Source organism: Phoxinus phoxinus (assembly GCF_949152265.1).
Source record: "Phoxinus phoxinus genome assembly, chromosome: 20".
In the NCBI taxonomy this organism is placed as follows: Eukaryota; Metazoa; Chordata; class Actinopteri; order Cypriniformes; family Leuciscidae; genus Phoxinus; species Phoxinus phoxinus.
This window is the reverse complement of record NC_136895.1, coordinates 13,497,592-13,513,939: the sequence shown is the minus strand read 5'-3', so window position 1 is coordinate 13,513,939 and position 16,348 is coordinate 13,497,592. Positions and strand designations below refer to the sequence as shown.

General features: G+C 41.0%; 1 protein-coding gene across 3 annotated transcripts in view; it reads right to left on the bottom strand.

Annotated features, from left to right (window-relative positions):
- LOC306988585 (complement factor H-like) overlaps nucleotides 1-15,683 on the bottom strand; it is a 77,349-nt gene extending 61,666 nt beyond the window's left edge. The window contains exons 1-8 of one of the 3 annotated variants that reach the window (XM_079593673.1): nucleotides 15,552-15,682; nucleotides 15,300-15,479; nucleotides 9,048-9,251; nucleotides 8,250-8,429; nucleotides 7,964-8,069; nucleotides 7,812-7,888; nucleotides 6,679-6,882; nucleotides 5,935-6,114 (exon numbers count right to left, since the gene is read on the bottom strand). In XM_079593673.1, coding sequence (XP_079449799.1) covers nucleotides 5,935-6,114; nucleotides 6,679-6,882; nucleotides 7,812-7,888; nucleotides 7,964-8,069; nucleotides 8,250-8,429; nucleotides 9,048-9,251; nucleotides 15,300-15,479; nucleotides 15,552-15,618 — 1,198 coding nt within the window. In that variant the 5' untranslated portion in view covers nucleotides 15,619-15,682. Of the gene's footprint in view, nucleotides 1-5,934; nucleotides 6,115-6,678; nucleotides 6,883-7,811; nucleotides 7,889-7,963; nucleotides 8,070-8,249; nucleotides 8,430-9,047; nucleotides 9,252-15,299; nucleotides 15,480-15,551 lie in introns of all 3 variants that reach the window. The other 2 variants (XM_079593671.1, XM_079593672.1) reach the window with 2 other exon arrangements.
- Between the last annotated feature and the right edge of the window lie 665 nt (nucleotides 15,684-16,348).

The following is a 16,348-nucleotide window of genomic DNA, read 5'->3' as shown; positions in this document are numbered from 1 at the left end:
AAGAAAGAAAGAAAGAAAGAAAGAAAGAAAGAAAGAAAGAAAGAAAGAAAGAAAGAAAGTAAGGGCAGACCTGACACATAAAATAATGTAGTTTCTGTAATTTCAGCTGATGTTAGTGTTCTTTTTGTCATTGTGTTATGATTGACTAAATGTTCCTGTTGGAAGAGAACATGTGTTAGTGTTTTGAATAATTATTTGATTTTGAAACATGTTTGCAGTGTTTTGTTAGACATAGTGTATTGTGTTAGTGTATTATTGTATTTTGAAAATTAGTTTTGGAGTTTAGTTTACAATGTGTGATTTTGAGAATGAAATTAATTGTTTTGCCAATTGTGTGTTTTAGGTGTGTTGGTGCGTTAAGAGTTTAGGAAAATTGTTAAATGCACACAATATGCAGTCAGTGAACACATTTCCACAATGCTTACATTTTCTTAACAGACAAGCTATACCTCCCAACAAAACTATGGATTGTTTTTGTAGTATTTACGAATGTTAACACACAACATCCCACAATAGTAAAAACAATATTCCAAACCTTAGATACAGTATAAAAACCTCTGCATCTGCAATGATCAGTTCAAAAACAATATATCTCAGCTGATAATAAACAAACAATTGAATAATTGACACATAGCTGATTTATGTTGGGTAAATTGGGCCAACCACAACTGATTCCAGTCCGGCTTAGACTCAGTGGCAGGTTTTTTTTTCTATTACATTGACACTTATACAGTAAAAGGAGGACTTTGAGGAGTGATGTTTTTGGAAACAGAAAAAGACAAACACTGTAATGTCTGGACGAGGAAGAGTAAGAGCAAGGGGCCCAGAGAGAAGACCAGGCCCAGTGAGAGGAGCAGGGCCAGGGAGAAGAGCAGGCCCAAGGAGAGGGCAAGGTAGAGGTGTAAGATTTGTGTGGTGGTGGCATTCCAAGGGCTGCAAGAACCGTAGTCAGTGATGAAATTCGTGCCAATGTCATTGATCATGTAATCAACGGTATTTCACTAAGAGAGGCTGGTGAAAGAGTGCAGCCCAATTTGAGGCGGTCAACAGTTGCATCCATTATACGCATCTATCAACAAACAAACAGGTAAGTATTGCATTTTACATGGATTTCCACGTATCCTTGCCTTTCTCAATGATCTCCACCAGCGCCTGGTTCCAGAGCAGGATCAGGAGGGTGAAAACATGAGGACCTTTGTATTACCTGGGACAATGTTGCTTTCCATCATTCGCAAGCAATAACAACATGGTTTGAAGCCCACCCAAGACTGGTAAGTCTCTTCCTTCCACCCTATTCACCTTTCCTCAACCCCATGGTGGAGTTATTTTCTGCATGGAGGTGGAAGGTTTATGACCATCAGTCACATGACCAGATGTTACATGGATTCTGGCTTGAAGCCATGGATGCTGGCTGCAGGGACATCACAGTTCATGGTTGCCAAGGGTGGATCCGACATACCAAGCAGTTTTATCAAGTGTATCGCCTTGGATAATATCAGATGTGATGTTGATGAAAACATGTGGCCTAATCCTGAAGATTGCAGATACAGTAATTTTTTGTTTTTTTTAGTTCCCCCTTTTTTATCTGGGCTTTTTGCTGTTGTTTCTTTGTTCAGAATGCTCTTGTGTGTTTCATGGATATTTTGTTCACTGCAAGCAATACTGTAAAACTTTTTCTGTTCTATCATACCGTGTTTCTACTGAACCTCCTGTAGTAAACAGTAAAGGAAAAAAAACTGATTTGCTTTTTACTTGAATGCTTTTGAATGTGACCATTACTGTACATGGACATACAGTTCCCAACCAAGAAATGTTGTGTAAAAACGGTGGATTGCATGTTTTACATGCAAATACCAGTAAAACTGAAACATAAAAGTCTATGCAGTTTTTGTAATGTCAACAATAGCCAGTATATTGAAACCTGGTGTACTTTGATTGACTGCATGTACCTTGTGAAGTGAAATCAAGTGTTATTCTTTGACAGAATAATTTCATTTTGAGTCAGATTTCCAGTGTTTTGGTAAAGTTAGTGTGTGCAGATAAATATATGTTCTATTTTGTAATGAAGAGTTAGTATATTTTTAACAAAATGTGTTTTTGAGAAGAAAATTATCCATTTGGCCAATTGTGTTTTGTAGGTGTGAGTCTGTGTTAAGAGTTTAGAAAAAGTATCTGAAGTATGGGAAAGTGCTTGATAGCGATTGAAAAAAACTGTGATTAAAATGTGTTAATTTTGAAAAAATGCTTCTATATATATAAATGATAATCTTACCCGCACAAACAGGCTGATAATCCCACTGCCCATTCTCTCCACATGTAAATGATTTGATGTTTTCTTTTGTAAACACAAACCAGTATTTTTCAGTGCAGGTGATCTCCACACTTTGTCCAGCTCTGAAAATAGTTTTTCCCTTCGGCTGGATCTTTTTTACTCCGAATGTGGTTGACTTAAGCTTACAAGTCACTTCTGTACAAAACATAATCATGTAGAAATAAGGGTAAGAAGAGATGAAGCATCAAAAATGCTAATTGTTCAATATTTACAAAACAAAATTGTATCCCAAATTAGCCAGATTTAACTGTGATATGTTCATTTAGGCTTAATTGACCGTTCGCAAAAGCCACGCCCCTTAGTTATTGTTACTACGCCCGTCAAACAATTGAGACACATAGCATGAGTATGGGGGGGGCTGCAGACCTGGAGCCGGTAGATATAGGACCCAAATAGTTTTACGCCCTGGCAGTTTTACGCCCCTGTTGTTCCTGATGCGTCCAATAGGGGGAGGCTGTACAGCGACACGAATTGAGGTATGTTTTAATCTTTTTTTAAATTAATTAATTAATTTAGTTTGTATTGCAAATGAAAGGATACAGACATTAACAGTGAGAAGAGGAAAAAAAACAAAAAAAACAAAAAAAAAAACAAGGGGGTATACTGACATTTGAGATTGAATTAGGCTACACAAATCAATACAATATTACATTGTCAATACAAAATTAAAGGTTCTTTACAACAGACTCGAGGATATTATTTGTTTTAGAAACCTTTGAGTTTAAAGGTTTTGCCATTGGATGGTTCTGTCTTTATGCAGATGAAACTTGCCCAGAATTTACCTAAAAGTTCAGGACGATCTGGCTTAAACTTATCTTACCACGTATGTAGGACACTGTTTTGTAGCTGTATGACGACCAATAGAGAATAGTACAGCAGATATTAAATCGAGGATCCATATGATTACACGGTATGTCTAATGGTCTAAATATGGTTAACATCTAAATGTAACTTTATATAAATTCATAACAACATATTTCACTTAGTCTCCATATAAAAACCTACGGTGAATAGGCCTAATTGCAGTAGCCTAGGTCATATCATTACTTGTCATAACACGTAGTTGATCCAACTATGTGTATTTTTAATTTTTCAATTCACAAAAACAAGTCTTCTGTAGGCTGAGTGAAGAGAGTGAACACCGACTGAATATCTGCATCTATTTTTCTATTTTAATCCGTGCAGATCTACACTGTAGCGTTTATATTTAAATGAACAAAAAACACAAAATTGTCAAGTCTATGGACGGGTTATTAATGTGTTAGCGTCGATTTAATGATGTTATTTCGCAGTATATCCCCCTACTGGACGCATCAGGAACTGTTTGGGTCCTATATCTACCGGCTCCAGGTCTGCAGCCTCCCCATATAGCATAGCATGGCTGGGTTGAGCTCCATACATTAAGTGATTGGTTTTGGAGTAATGCAGCAGACATATCCTCCAGGGCACGACAGAAAGTATAGACAGAATAGCGCACGGGAGCACTGTAACTTATGACATTGTTCTAGCCGACCTGTTTTGCAGTCCATTTACATTTACCATTTACCTGTTTTATTGACTTCTTCCAGCTTTTGAAAAACACTGATTGATCCGAGGTATACGTTTCGGTAAGTTCGGGTTTATTTACTAATAGTAAAGAAAAGTTAGAGTTGTTCGGGTCACGTGCCGCTTGAACTGAGGCGCTACAGAGATCTGTCACGTCACATACAAGTGCCAAAATGGTATTATTGTTTGAATTGCGTAATAAAATTGACAGAATCTGAGAGCTGATCATTTATTTTATATCAAAGTAACCTGCTCTGTCTTGTCTGTCGTTGTCAGTGTCCTCTTTGCTCCGCGATTTTTTTCTGCATGAGAAAATGGATGTGTGGCGTGAGAGCGTGTGAAAAGGGCCAATTCACCTTTGGCTAAGCCCCGCCCCCCTTAGTTACTGTTGCTACCTCCGACAACTTCAACTGGGCTCTGGTTTGGTATCAACATGGCTTATGCTGTGACAGCTCTTCCTGCTGAAATTTTATCAAACTTTTATAAAGCAGCAAATAAAGTGTCCGATAGAAGTAGGCAAAAGTGTCTGCAGTGTGCGTTTGAAGGCTTTATTCAAGACAAACGGTGAAACGCAAGCAACAACAAGGCATCCAAATAGAGGCAAAAGCATAACGGTCACAGTCAAACAATGAACCACAGCATATCCTAATCGAGACGGAGGCTGGGACTAACAATATCAGGAGAAACACTGTCATGCAAAGCTGGGTAGGTCTCTATTCACTTCTATAATCGTTATTATTTACAAAGCAAACGGACTACGCGAGTGTAAAGTTGTATTTATTAGCAGCGTGTGCTAGCGTATCAACAATTAGGGCAGAGAACCGAAATCATAACCTAAACCAGCATAAAACTGTCTAACTAGTATAACTTCACAGTGAGGTTAAAAGCTAAATGTATCTTAGAGCACAAAAGTGTGCTTGTTGATCCTTGAGGGGTTTCGCTGACTGAGAGGACGTCCACACAGTTTAATCCAAAGACGACACTTGTCAGTATTTAACCTCGGTTTTGGGAAGGGGAAAAAACGGACACCCCCCTCCAACCTCTCTGGGAAACGCGTATCTGTGTTACAAATGCCCCAGGCACAACGCTTAACCATATTTTTTATTAAACGACGACGTAATAGCCTGCCGAGACCAAAAATATGAGCCGCCTGCGTTGAAGTCAATGGAGCGCCGTGAAAAAGTGTCGGAGCCTCTGTGGGAGCTCGTTCTGGGCTGCGCTGTGATTGGTCAATCTACATTCTAGGGCATGGCTTAGCCAAAGGCGAATTGTGTGAGTCTCACGCTCAATGCGTGAGAGTTGGCAGCCCTGACTCTGTGCATGCTCTTTGAGACAGTGACCGTAGACCTGCATGATATGACTGTCAGACAAGAACGGTTTGACCTAAAAATATCAAAATTGAAACTACTGCGGAAAAAAGACACCTACATCTTGGATGCCCTTGAGGTAAGCTAAAACATACCAAAATGTAATTTCAAAGTGAACTATTCCTATAAGAACTGTTCACTGAAAGATCTTTTGGGGAACCAAAATTGTTTCTTCCATGAAAACTCACTTTTCACCCTTATTTTTTAAGTGTATTTGACTTTTTCAGTACCTTCACAGGCTGGTAATTGATTGTCCCATCCACCATCCCGACATGTTCTGGTGTCAAATCGACTCATCATCTGGTAGCTTGACAAATATATCTATAAGATGTTTATTTTTTTTATTTTTTTATTATTTTTTTTATTTTTTATAGATCTGTCTAAATATAAACTTACATACTCACCCATCTCTGCAGATATACTTGATGGTTGTTCCAAAAACAAAGTTGCTACCATTCACAATAGTGTATTTACCATTTGGAATATCTTCAGGCAGCTCACAGCGTTTGACTGATTGTGAATCAGAAACAAAAGATACAATTCAGAGTTCTGAGAAATCAGCTTTCGAAGTCCAACAAAATTACATGATAATAAGTTACACTGATTATTTTGAATGCATACAACTAGACAAAGTATTTTTAGAGCAGTCCACTGATTTCTAAATTGTGTGTGTGTGTCTTGTATACCTACGTGAACATTTTGCACCACGCAATTTAGTCCATTTATCATTACTACATATGTAGGTGATTTTTAGTGGAGATGCATAGCCATGTTTGCAATCGTAGTCAAGTTGATCACCATTAGAGTAGTTGTCTTTCCTTGAGCTTTGAGAAACTTCTGCATTCTCCACCTCTGGGATCTCAAAGCAACCTGCCAGACAATTAAGATTACATCATTGCTATCATTTCTGTTTGTTATTCATTTAAAAGAGAAATGCCTTACCATTCGGTGTCGATGCATCAACACTAAAGCATATCCAAAACACATAACATAGCAACAAAAAAACTCACCAAACAAGGTCTTTAACTTAGTTAATATTGGCCAGTTCTGGGCAGGACTTTTGTGTGCTGAATGATGTTTATTTGGGATCACATAGGGGTATTTATATGTGAAAAAGATGTCGTGTCTGTTTTGCCTAAATAACAACAATAACAATGAAACGTATCTAGAAAAAAGGTTGCACCACAACAATTATTTGCAATCGTACAAATGCTGCCAAATAAAAGTTGAGGTCGCACAGATTTAATTTCGGGGGCATATGCGACCAAAATGGTTGGAAGTTTGAGCCTTGTCCATTTACATATACTACAGACATACAGTAGTAACAATACAAAACGGGATGAAAATCGGCGACCTTGCACTTTAATATGAGCAATATGAGGCTTACAGACACTGTTAAAAAAAAAACTAGACTAGTAAACCTGTGAACCTTACCTCCTACACATTTAGGAAATGGGACGTCCCATTCTCCAGTTGACAAGCAGGTGATTTTTCTCTGTCCTTGTAATTCCAATCCCTTCCCAACACATGAAAGAGTTATTGTGCGTCCAGGTCTGACTGAAACCTTAGGCCCCGGGTGTCCGTCCTCAGTGACGTCTGATCTCATGTTTATTGTCAGGTTTGCGACACACATTACCTCTAAAGAACAGAAAGATTTGATAAATCAAGCATCCTCCATGTGAACAACAGATCTATCATTGGTCTATCTTTGTCCAATCCAAGGCTTTTACATTCTGTGGCCTTATCTACACACTTGGGAAAAGGGCTGCTCCATTCTCCATTTGATTAACAGGTGATTTCTCTCTGTCCTTTTAATATCAGCCCTTGTCCATTGCATGAAAATATTTTACGTTTTTCCATGTTCGACGGGATCTTTAATATCAGGAAATTGCTCAGTTTTTAAGTCTTCCACTGTTGTGTTTAGATGACACGTTGCCTCTAGAGAAAGCAGACATTTCATCACATATTTATCCACAAAGAATAATTTATAATTTATGTGGCCCAGTGTTTTGGATTCACTATACTACTGATTTTCACTGTGTACTACTGAGTAGTGGTTTAGCATAACAACTACATTTTTGTTACACAGTTTTGAGTTAAAGATGGAGTATATGTCTATCCTTAACAACCTTCTGAAAAATCCAAAATGGTGTCTTTTCTGACTAAGGTCTGTTATTTCGTTTTGAAATGCCATATTTGCATTTTAAATGTTGCTTGCAAAAGCATTAATATATATGAATATATGGATACTTTTAAATGACCGTTAATAGGAAAAAATTCTCTATGGCTCTGAAAACACCTTGGTTACGACTGTAATATTTGTTCCCTGAAGAGGGATCGAGAAGCTGCATTGATTGATGCTGTTGGAACACTCTGCATAATTGCGTCGTAAAGCCGTGTGAAATCTTCACACGGCTTTCTTCAGCCGTATGATCTTCACACTAAGAAAAAAATGGTTCTTTATAAGAACTGTTAACTGAAAAGTATTTTGGGGAACCAAAAATGGTTCTTCCATGAAAACCCACTTTTGACCTTTAATTTTGAAGTGTATTTCTCTTTTTCAGTACCTTCACAGGCTGGTAATTGATTGTCCCATCCACCATCCTGACATGTTCTGGTGTCAGATCGACTCATCATCTGGTAGCTTGACAAACATATCTATAAGATGTTTTTTTTTTTTTTTTAACTGATCTGTCTAGATACAAACTTACATACTCACCCATCTCTGCAAATATACTTGATGGTTGTTCTAAAAACAAAGTTGCTACCATTCACAATAGTGTATTGACCATTTGGAATATCTTCAGGCAGCTCACAGCGTTTGACTGATTGTGAATCAGAAACAAAAGATACAAGTCAGAGTTCTGAGAAATCAGCTTTCGAAGTCCAACAAAATTACATGATAATAAGTTACTCTGATTATTTTGAATGCATACAACTAGACAAAGTATTTTTAGAGCAGTCCACTGATTTCTAAATTGTGTGTGTGTGTCTTGTATACCTACGTGAACATTTTGCACCACGCAATTTAGTCCATTTATCATTACTACATATGTAGGTGATATTTTGTGGAGATGCATAGCCATGTTTGCAATTGTAGTCAAGTTGATCACCATCAGAGTAGTTGTCTTTCCTTGAGCTTTGAGAAACTTCTGCATTCTCCACCTCTGGGATCTCAAAGCAACCTGTCAGACAATTAAGATGACATCATTGCTATCATTTCTGTTTGTTATTCATTTAAAAGAGAAATGCCTTACCATTTGGTGTCGATGCATCAACACTAAAGCATATCCAAACACATAACATAGCAAAAAAAAAATATATAATTTTCCCCAATCTGTTAGTTTGTTCACTCTAGGAGATGAAGAAACTCACCAAACAAGGTCTTTAACTTAGTTAATATTGGCCCGTTCTGGGCAGGACTTTTGTGTGCTGAATAATGTTTATTTGGGATCACATAGGGGTATTTATATGTGAAAAAGATGTCGTGTCTGTTTTGCCTAAATAACAACAACAATAATAATGAAACATATCTAGAAAAAAGGTCGCACCACAACAATTATTTGAACTCGAACAAATGCTGCCAAATAAATGTTGAGGTTTGCACAGATTTAATTTCCGGGACAAATGCGACCAAAATGGTTGCAAGTTTGAGCCTTTTCATTTACATATACTACAGACATACAGTAGTAACAATACGAAACGGGATGAAAATCGGCGACCTTGCACTTTAATATGAGCAATATGAGGCTTACAGACACTGCTAAAAAAATCCCCTAGACTAGTAAACCTGTGAACCTTACCTCCTACACATTTAGGAAATGGGACTTTCCATTTTCCATTTGACAAGCAGGTGATTTTTCTCTGTCCTTGCAACTTTTTTCCCTTCCCAACACATGAAAGAGTTATTGTGCGTCCAGGTCTGACTGAAACCTTAGGCCCCGGGTGTCCGTCCTCAGTGACATCTGATCTCATGTTTATTGTCAGGTTTGCGACACACATTACCTCTAAAGAACAGAAAGATCTGATAAATCAAGCATCCTCCATGTGAACAACAGATCTATCATTGGTCTATCTTTGTCCAATCCAAGGCTTTTACATTCTGTGGCCTTATCTACACACTTGGGAAAAGGGCTGCTCCATTCTCCATTTGTTTAACTGGTGATTTCTCTCTGTCCTTTTAATATCAGCCCTTGTCCATTGCATGAAAATATTTTAAGTTTTTCCATGTTCGACGGGATCTTTAATATCAGGAAATTGCTCAATTTTTAAGTCTTCCACTGTTGTGTTTAGAGGACACGTTGCCTCTAGAGAAAGCAGACATTTTATCACATGTTTATCCACAAAGAATAATTGATAATTGATGTGGCCCAGTGTTTTGGATTCACTATACTACTGATTTTCACTGTGTACTACTGAGTAGTGGTTTAGCATAACAACTAAATTTTTGTTACACGGTTTTGAGTTAAAGATGGAGTATATGTAAATGTTGCTTGCAAAAGCAGTAATATATATGAATATATGGATGCTTTTAAATGACCGTTCATAGAAAAAGATTCTCTATGGCTCTGAAAACACCTTGGTTACGACTGTAATCTTGGTTCCCTAAAGAGGGAACGAGAAGCTGCATTGATTGATGCTGTTGGAACACTCTGCATGATTGTGTCGTAAAGCCGTGTGAAATCAGTCCAATGGTGTGACAAGACGTCAGAGGCGGGTGATGTCAGAGGCGAGAGACCAGGAAACTACAAAGGATTCCCAAGCAGTGCAAAGCTAGCTTCTAATAGGCTGAAGTAAGTCCTTGACTGACACGCAGGAAGTATGCTGTTCGTTCGTTGGCCAGAGGAGAACTGGCCCCCGATTGAGCCTGGTTTCTCACAAGGTTTTTTTCTCCATTCTGTCACTGATGGAGTTTTGGTTCCTGTCACTGGCTTTTGCCTTGCTTAGTTAGGGTCATTAAATTTCAACAATATTATTGATCTGCCTTACTTAAGGTGGAAGATGACGCCATTTTCTTCTGGCTCCACTTGGAGATTATAGAATCTTGTGAATGTGTTGGGTGTCGCCCAGCCTGCAGCTCTGCAGGCGCCATGCGCTAGAGCCCAAGAGGAAGTCACACTACGGGTGGGGTGGGTCTTTACAACAAGGGGGCACGGTCGACCTTGCTGCTGGTAAGCCAAAGCAATTGCGTCCACTATCCAGTGAGACAACCTTTGCTTGGAGAGAGCCTTGGAGACAAGAGCTGGTATGAGGTCCTGAAACCCTGCGTTCTGTCTACCTAAGCAAGGAGGGCGCGTACAGGACAGAGCAGTGCCAAAGCTGGGCCTGCCTCCTCGGTGGGCAGCGCTTGCAGGTTCACGACCTGGTCTTGAAAGGGAGTGGTGGGGACCTTGGGCACATACCCAGGCCGGGGTCTCAGGATCACGTGAGAGTAGGCCGGCCCGAATTCCAGGCACGCTTCGTCAACGGAAGCGTGCCTGCAGGTCCCCTACCCTCTTAATGGAGGCCAATGCAACCTGGAGTGCTGTCTTCATTGGCAGGAACTTAAGCTCCACTGATTGCAGAGGCAAAGGGAGCACTCTGCAAAGGGAGCACTCTGCAGGGCAGTTAGAACCACTGAGAGGTCCCAAGAGGGAACGAGATGAGGGCAAGGAGGATTCAGTCTCCTCGCTCCTCTCAGGAACCTGATGATCAGGTCGTGCTTTCCCACGGACTTACCTATGACTGCGTCGTGATGTGCGGCGATAGCGGCAACATACACTTTCAGGGTGGAGGGAGACAGCCTTCGCTCCAACCCTTCTTGCAGGAAGGTCTTCTCGGCGAGAAGAGCACCAGTTGACGAAGATGTTCCACTTCAATGCGTAGGCATGTCTTGAGGACGATGCTCTATCGGAAGTGATGGAAGCCACCACCGTTGGTGGTAGGGTACTCAAACCTGCCTCATCCTGTCCCGGAGCCACACGTGGAAGTTCCAAATATCGGGACGAGGGTGCCATAGGGTGCCCCGTCCCTGACAAAGGAGGTCCTTCCTCAGAGGAATTGGCCAGGGAGGTGCTGTCGCGAGGAGTACAAGTTTCAGAGAACCAGGTCCGGGTGGGCCAATGAGGCGCAACCGAAATTACCTGCTCCTCGTCCTCCCTGATCTTGCACAGGGTCCGTAGACCACCGTATCGGTTGATGTACGCTACTGTCACAGTATTGTCTGATCCGACTAGTAAATGCTGGTTCTTGTGCAATGCATGGAAGCGGTGCAGTGCGAGACGTACTGTCAGTAACTCGAGCCAGTTACTGGGGTCCTGTCCAGGCAGCATGTCCATTGCACATGTGCCCCAGTTCGTGGTGGAGGCATCTGTTGAGACAACAACATGCCTGGAAACCCATTCTAAGGGCACTCTGGCCCGTAGAAACGGCAGGCCGAAGTAACTGGTACTCGGAGCGTGCCGTGTTGCCATGCCCACCTCGGGACTCGATCGCGAAGCCAAAGCTGAAGCGGTCTCATATGAAACAATCCGAGCGGCGTTGCTGCAGCTACGAATGCCATATGCCCTAGGATCCTCTGAAATGTTTCAGTGGAACCGCACTCTTGGCCTCGAACTGTCTCAGGCAAGTCAGCAGTGACTGCGCGTGCTCGCTCGCTCATATGCTGCGCGCACATGGTGACGGAGTCGATTTTCATACCGAGAAAAAAGATCCTAGGTGCCGGAGCACTAGGTCCCGAGGTCAGGTTCGCAAACCTGGTCTCGAGAGTGAGCTAGGACCAACCAGTCGTCGAGATAGGGTTCGCATCCTGAACTGTGTTCGCGTAGTGGAACAAGGGCTGCCTCGACGACCTTCGTGAAGACGCGAGGATACAGTGCTAGCCCGAATGGGAGAACCACGTACTGATATGCCCGCCCCTTCGAAAGCATACCTTGCAACGGTCTGTGTCGAGGAAGAATGGAGACATGAAAGTAGGCGTCCTTCAGGTCAACCGCTGCAAACCAATAGCCTGGTAATACCAGACTCTGCTACTTCACTTTGCTTCGTAGTCTGGAATGGCATAATAGAGAAGTGTTTTCTCTCTCGCTAGGGGGCGCTTGTCTGAAGTTTAAAAGCATTGGTTACCCGTAAGCCAATCAGATAAGTTTAGTAAGGACGTATGTTATGCGCCTGTACAGCTGCATCGAACCACAGACATCATGCATCAAACTCAAATCTATGATCGAACTTCCACTGTAAACCTGCTGTAAACACATGATGATGCGAGCGAAATACCGGAGTGAACCTGCTGTAAACGACTTTTGCAGATTATGCGAAGTTAATCTACGCATCCACGGTACAATCACGGCCTCTAAACTTATTTTTGACAGAGTGAAACAAGAAAATATTTGTATCCAACTCTCAAATTTTGGATTATATCTTTTAAACACAGCCAGTGCCGCTGCTAGCCATTTTGGTGCCCTAAGCATAATTCCTTTATGATGCCCTCTACCCCGAGAAGCTTCATGAGGCACGCGCGCGGTCTCTTGCTCTTTCTCCCTCTCTGCCGTGCACGCGCTACGCGGTTTGGAGCACAGTCTCTGTCTCGCGGGCGCGATCACTCTAGATTCCGGAGATTTTAACTAATTTGCGGGCATCGGTGAGCCGCTATCAATATGCGGCAGACTCCCGGAACGCTATTTTTTTCGGTGCCCTAAGCACAGCACGTGATGTGCGTGGTGGGAGCGGCGGCACTGGTTCTCCATAACAGAGCGAATTGCATCCCGTGTCTCGTTTCCCATTTCCGCGGTCGTTTCGGTTTTCGATTTCTCTGACCTACAATATAAAACTCGGCGCTTAGCATCTACGTCACGGCTCTCAGCCCGCCCTCTGTTCGTTGATTGGTCCGGCCGTCCGAAGGCCGCTGGAAAACTGAAAGATAGGCTGCTATCTCAGACTGACTACAGGAGCGAAATTAAATTAGCGTAAGTAGGAAGTCTGACGTAGTCAGGCTAGCAAACCAATCCTGTGGCCGCACACATTCGAAAATGCGTTTGGCCATGAGCATCTTGAACGGCAGCCAAGGAAGGAACCAGTTCAAGGCACGCAGGTCGAGGATTGGTCGTAACCCACCGGATTTTTTGGGAACAATGAAGTAGGGGCTGTAGAGGCCGAACTTCACTTCGGCTGGAGGGACAGTCTCACAGTCTCGATTGCACCCTTCGCCAGTAGGGTGGCGACCTTTGCTCTCATGACAGGGGCATATTTGATAGTAGTTTCCACGCTGCCAGAAAATCTACTAAGAGAACCAGCCTCTCGAGACTGAAGCGGTGCACTGGCAGGGGACAACCCAAGTGGTAGCTCTGAGACCCTCCTCAGAGGGGACGAGCATCCCAGAGCTGCTACGTATCCGGGCAGTCACTGATATATGGGCTCGCCGGAGACCGCTGCGCCCTGATGGGGAAATGGGCACCGTATAATGAGGTGTTGACCACTTCCCCTGTTTGCTGGCCTCCTGGAACCTCTGTGTTGACAGCAACGATGTTTAGTTTGGCAACAGCGCGAGTCACATCCTCCACCAGCTCCTCACAACCTCCACCAGCTTCTCACAACCTCCACCAGCTTCTCACAACCTCCACCAGCTCCTCACAGGCTGGAGAGTGAGGTGGCGAGTCCTCAACCTCTCCTGCCCTGATGCTTTCAACATCCAAATCCTCAGAGCTGGATACTAGAAGCACCGGTGCCTCACCCAGTGCGGAAGTAACAAAGCGTGCTTCTGAACACTAAGAGAAGGCACTGGATCTAGCAGGTGAGGACAGAGATAAGGCCAGGCCCGTCTCTAACACCTCTGTTAGATCCTTCTGCGATCCCCATGATGTTAGATCGCCGTAGTGCCTCCAAGGAGAACGGGAACCCTCCTCAAAGAGTGCCAGGGGGGAGCAGGATGTCCATTGTGGAAGCTGTTCACAATTTACACAGCCAGCCGCCTCGAGTGCTGACTGCATGCTCCGCTCCCAAACAAACAACACAAAGATTGTGTGTATCCTCACCCATGATGTAGCGTGGGCAGGGATGAACACACAGTCTAAACTGCTGTTTGCTCGCCATACATATATATATATATATATATATATATATATATATATATATATATATATATATATATATATATATATATAGATCAGATGTCTATAAATAGGTAGACAGACAACTTCAAATAAGACATACATATAGATTTCACATATAGCGCTTACTGAATGCTGATGGAAGCTAGCGTTGCACTGTTTGGCCATTCTTTATAGTTTCTTGGTTTTTGACGTCACCCGCCTCTTACATCTCGTCACACCATTGGACTTATTTCACACTGCTTTACAATGCAATCATGCAGAGCCTTCCCACAGCATCAATTGAAAGGGAACTCCTCGCTGACATTAAAGTGTTTTGACAAATATCATCATGATGACACATGAATTTAGACAGCATCTCTACCATTGGGAAATCGAATTAATTTATGTGAATCTGTGAACAATTGTCTCTTTTTAATTTTTTTTAACCTAAGATACAAAATAATTTTATAAAATAAAATATATAATAATGTAAGAAATGCACCAAAATATGAAATAATATTATAAAACAGAATATATATCAACCTATTAATATTAATTATACAACATATTATTTTGTAGCAAAATGCATAGCAAAAATATATCATATAAAATAAGAACCAAAGCATTTATATCAGGCCATCCAGCCAGTTAAAAAGTTAAAAATAAAAGGTTCTTTATATTGGAATTTGGTTCTTCAAAATTGTAAAATGATCTTCACACTAAGAAAAAAAAAAAAAGGGTTATTTTAAGAACTATGAAAGGTTCTTTGGGGAACCAAAAATGATTCTTCTGTAAAAAACAACTTTTGGACCCTTCATGTTCAAGTGTAGGTGACTTTTTCAGTACTGTCACGTGCAATCCAATCCAATGAATTTATGTGATAATAAGTTACTCTAATAACGTTTAATGCATACAACTAAATGTAAAAGTATTTTTAGTGCAGACCACTGATTTCTAAACTTTGTTCGTGTGTGTGTCTTGTATACCTACGTGAACATTTTTCAGCATGTGATTTAGTCCAGTTATTATTACTACATATGTAGGTGATTTTTAGTGGAGATGCATAGCCATGTTTGCAGTCGTAGTCAAGTTGATCACCATCAGAGTAGTTGTCTTTCCTTGAGCTTTGAGAAACTTCTGCATTCTCCACCTCTGGGATCTCAAAGCAACCTGCCAGACAATTAAGATGACATCATTGCTATCATTTCTGTATGTTATTCATTTAAAAGAGAAATGCCTTACCATTCGGTGTCGATGCATCAACACTAAAGCATATCCAAACACATAAAATAGCAAAGCTTGATCTCATTTTCCCCAATCTGTTAGTTTGTTCACTCTAGGAGATGAAGAAACTACACGGTCTTTAACTTGGTTAATATTTGCCAGTTCTGGGCAGGACTTTTGTGTGCTGAATGATGTTTATTTGGGATCACATAGGGGTATTTATATGTGAAAAATATGTCGTGTCTGTTTTGTCCAAATAACAACAACAACAATAATAATAATAATGAAACCTATATAGAATGAGATTTAAAAGTCTGAGCACTCGTGATAATGGTCCCATTTTACATTTTTCAGTTTATTTTTAAATTGAGTTTTACGTGCATATGATACGCACTTCATTGCGTGTAATACACACGCACCCCACACCACTACTAAACCTACCCTAACCAACCCATGCGTGTCCTATGCACGTAAAAACGAATTTTCGTGTATAAATTTGCACGATAAACACACTGCGTGTTATAGAGACGCATTTAGTGTGATCTGGTTGGTAAATCATCAGCAATTATCAACAATTAGATTAAAAGGTGAATTAAAAACAGAAAAGAGAAGAGAACACATTTTTATTATTATTTAATGACAGTATTGCAAAAAATTTTTCTCAATATTTCAGTCAATTTTTCAGAAATTAGAGTTTGAATTTATAATACAATGTAAAAAAAAAATAATCAAAGACTGAGATCTCAAAAAATACTTTATTCGCAATAACCACTTGAGGGAGTTGTGTAATGTTTCTCTCCACATTGACAAATGTG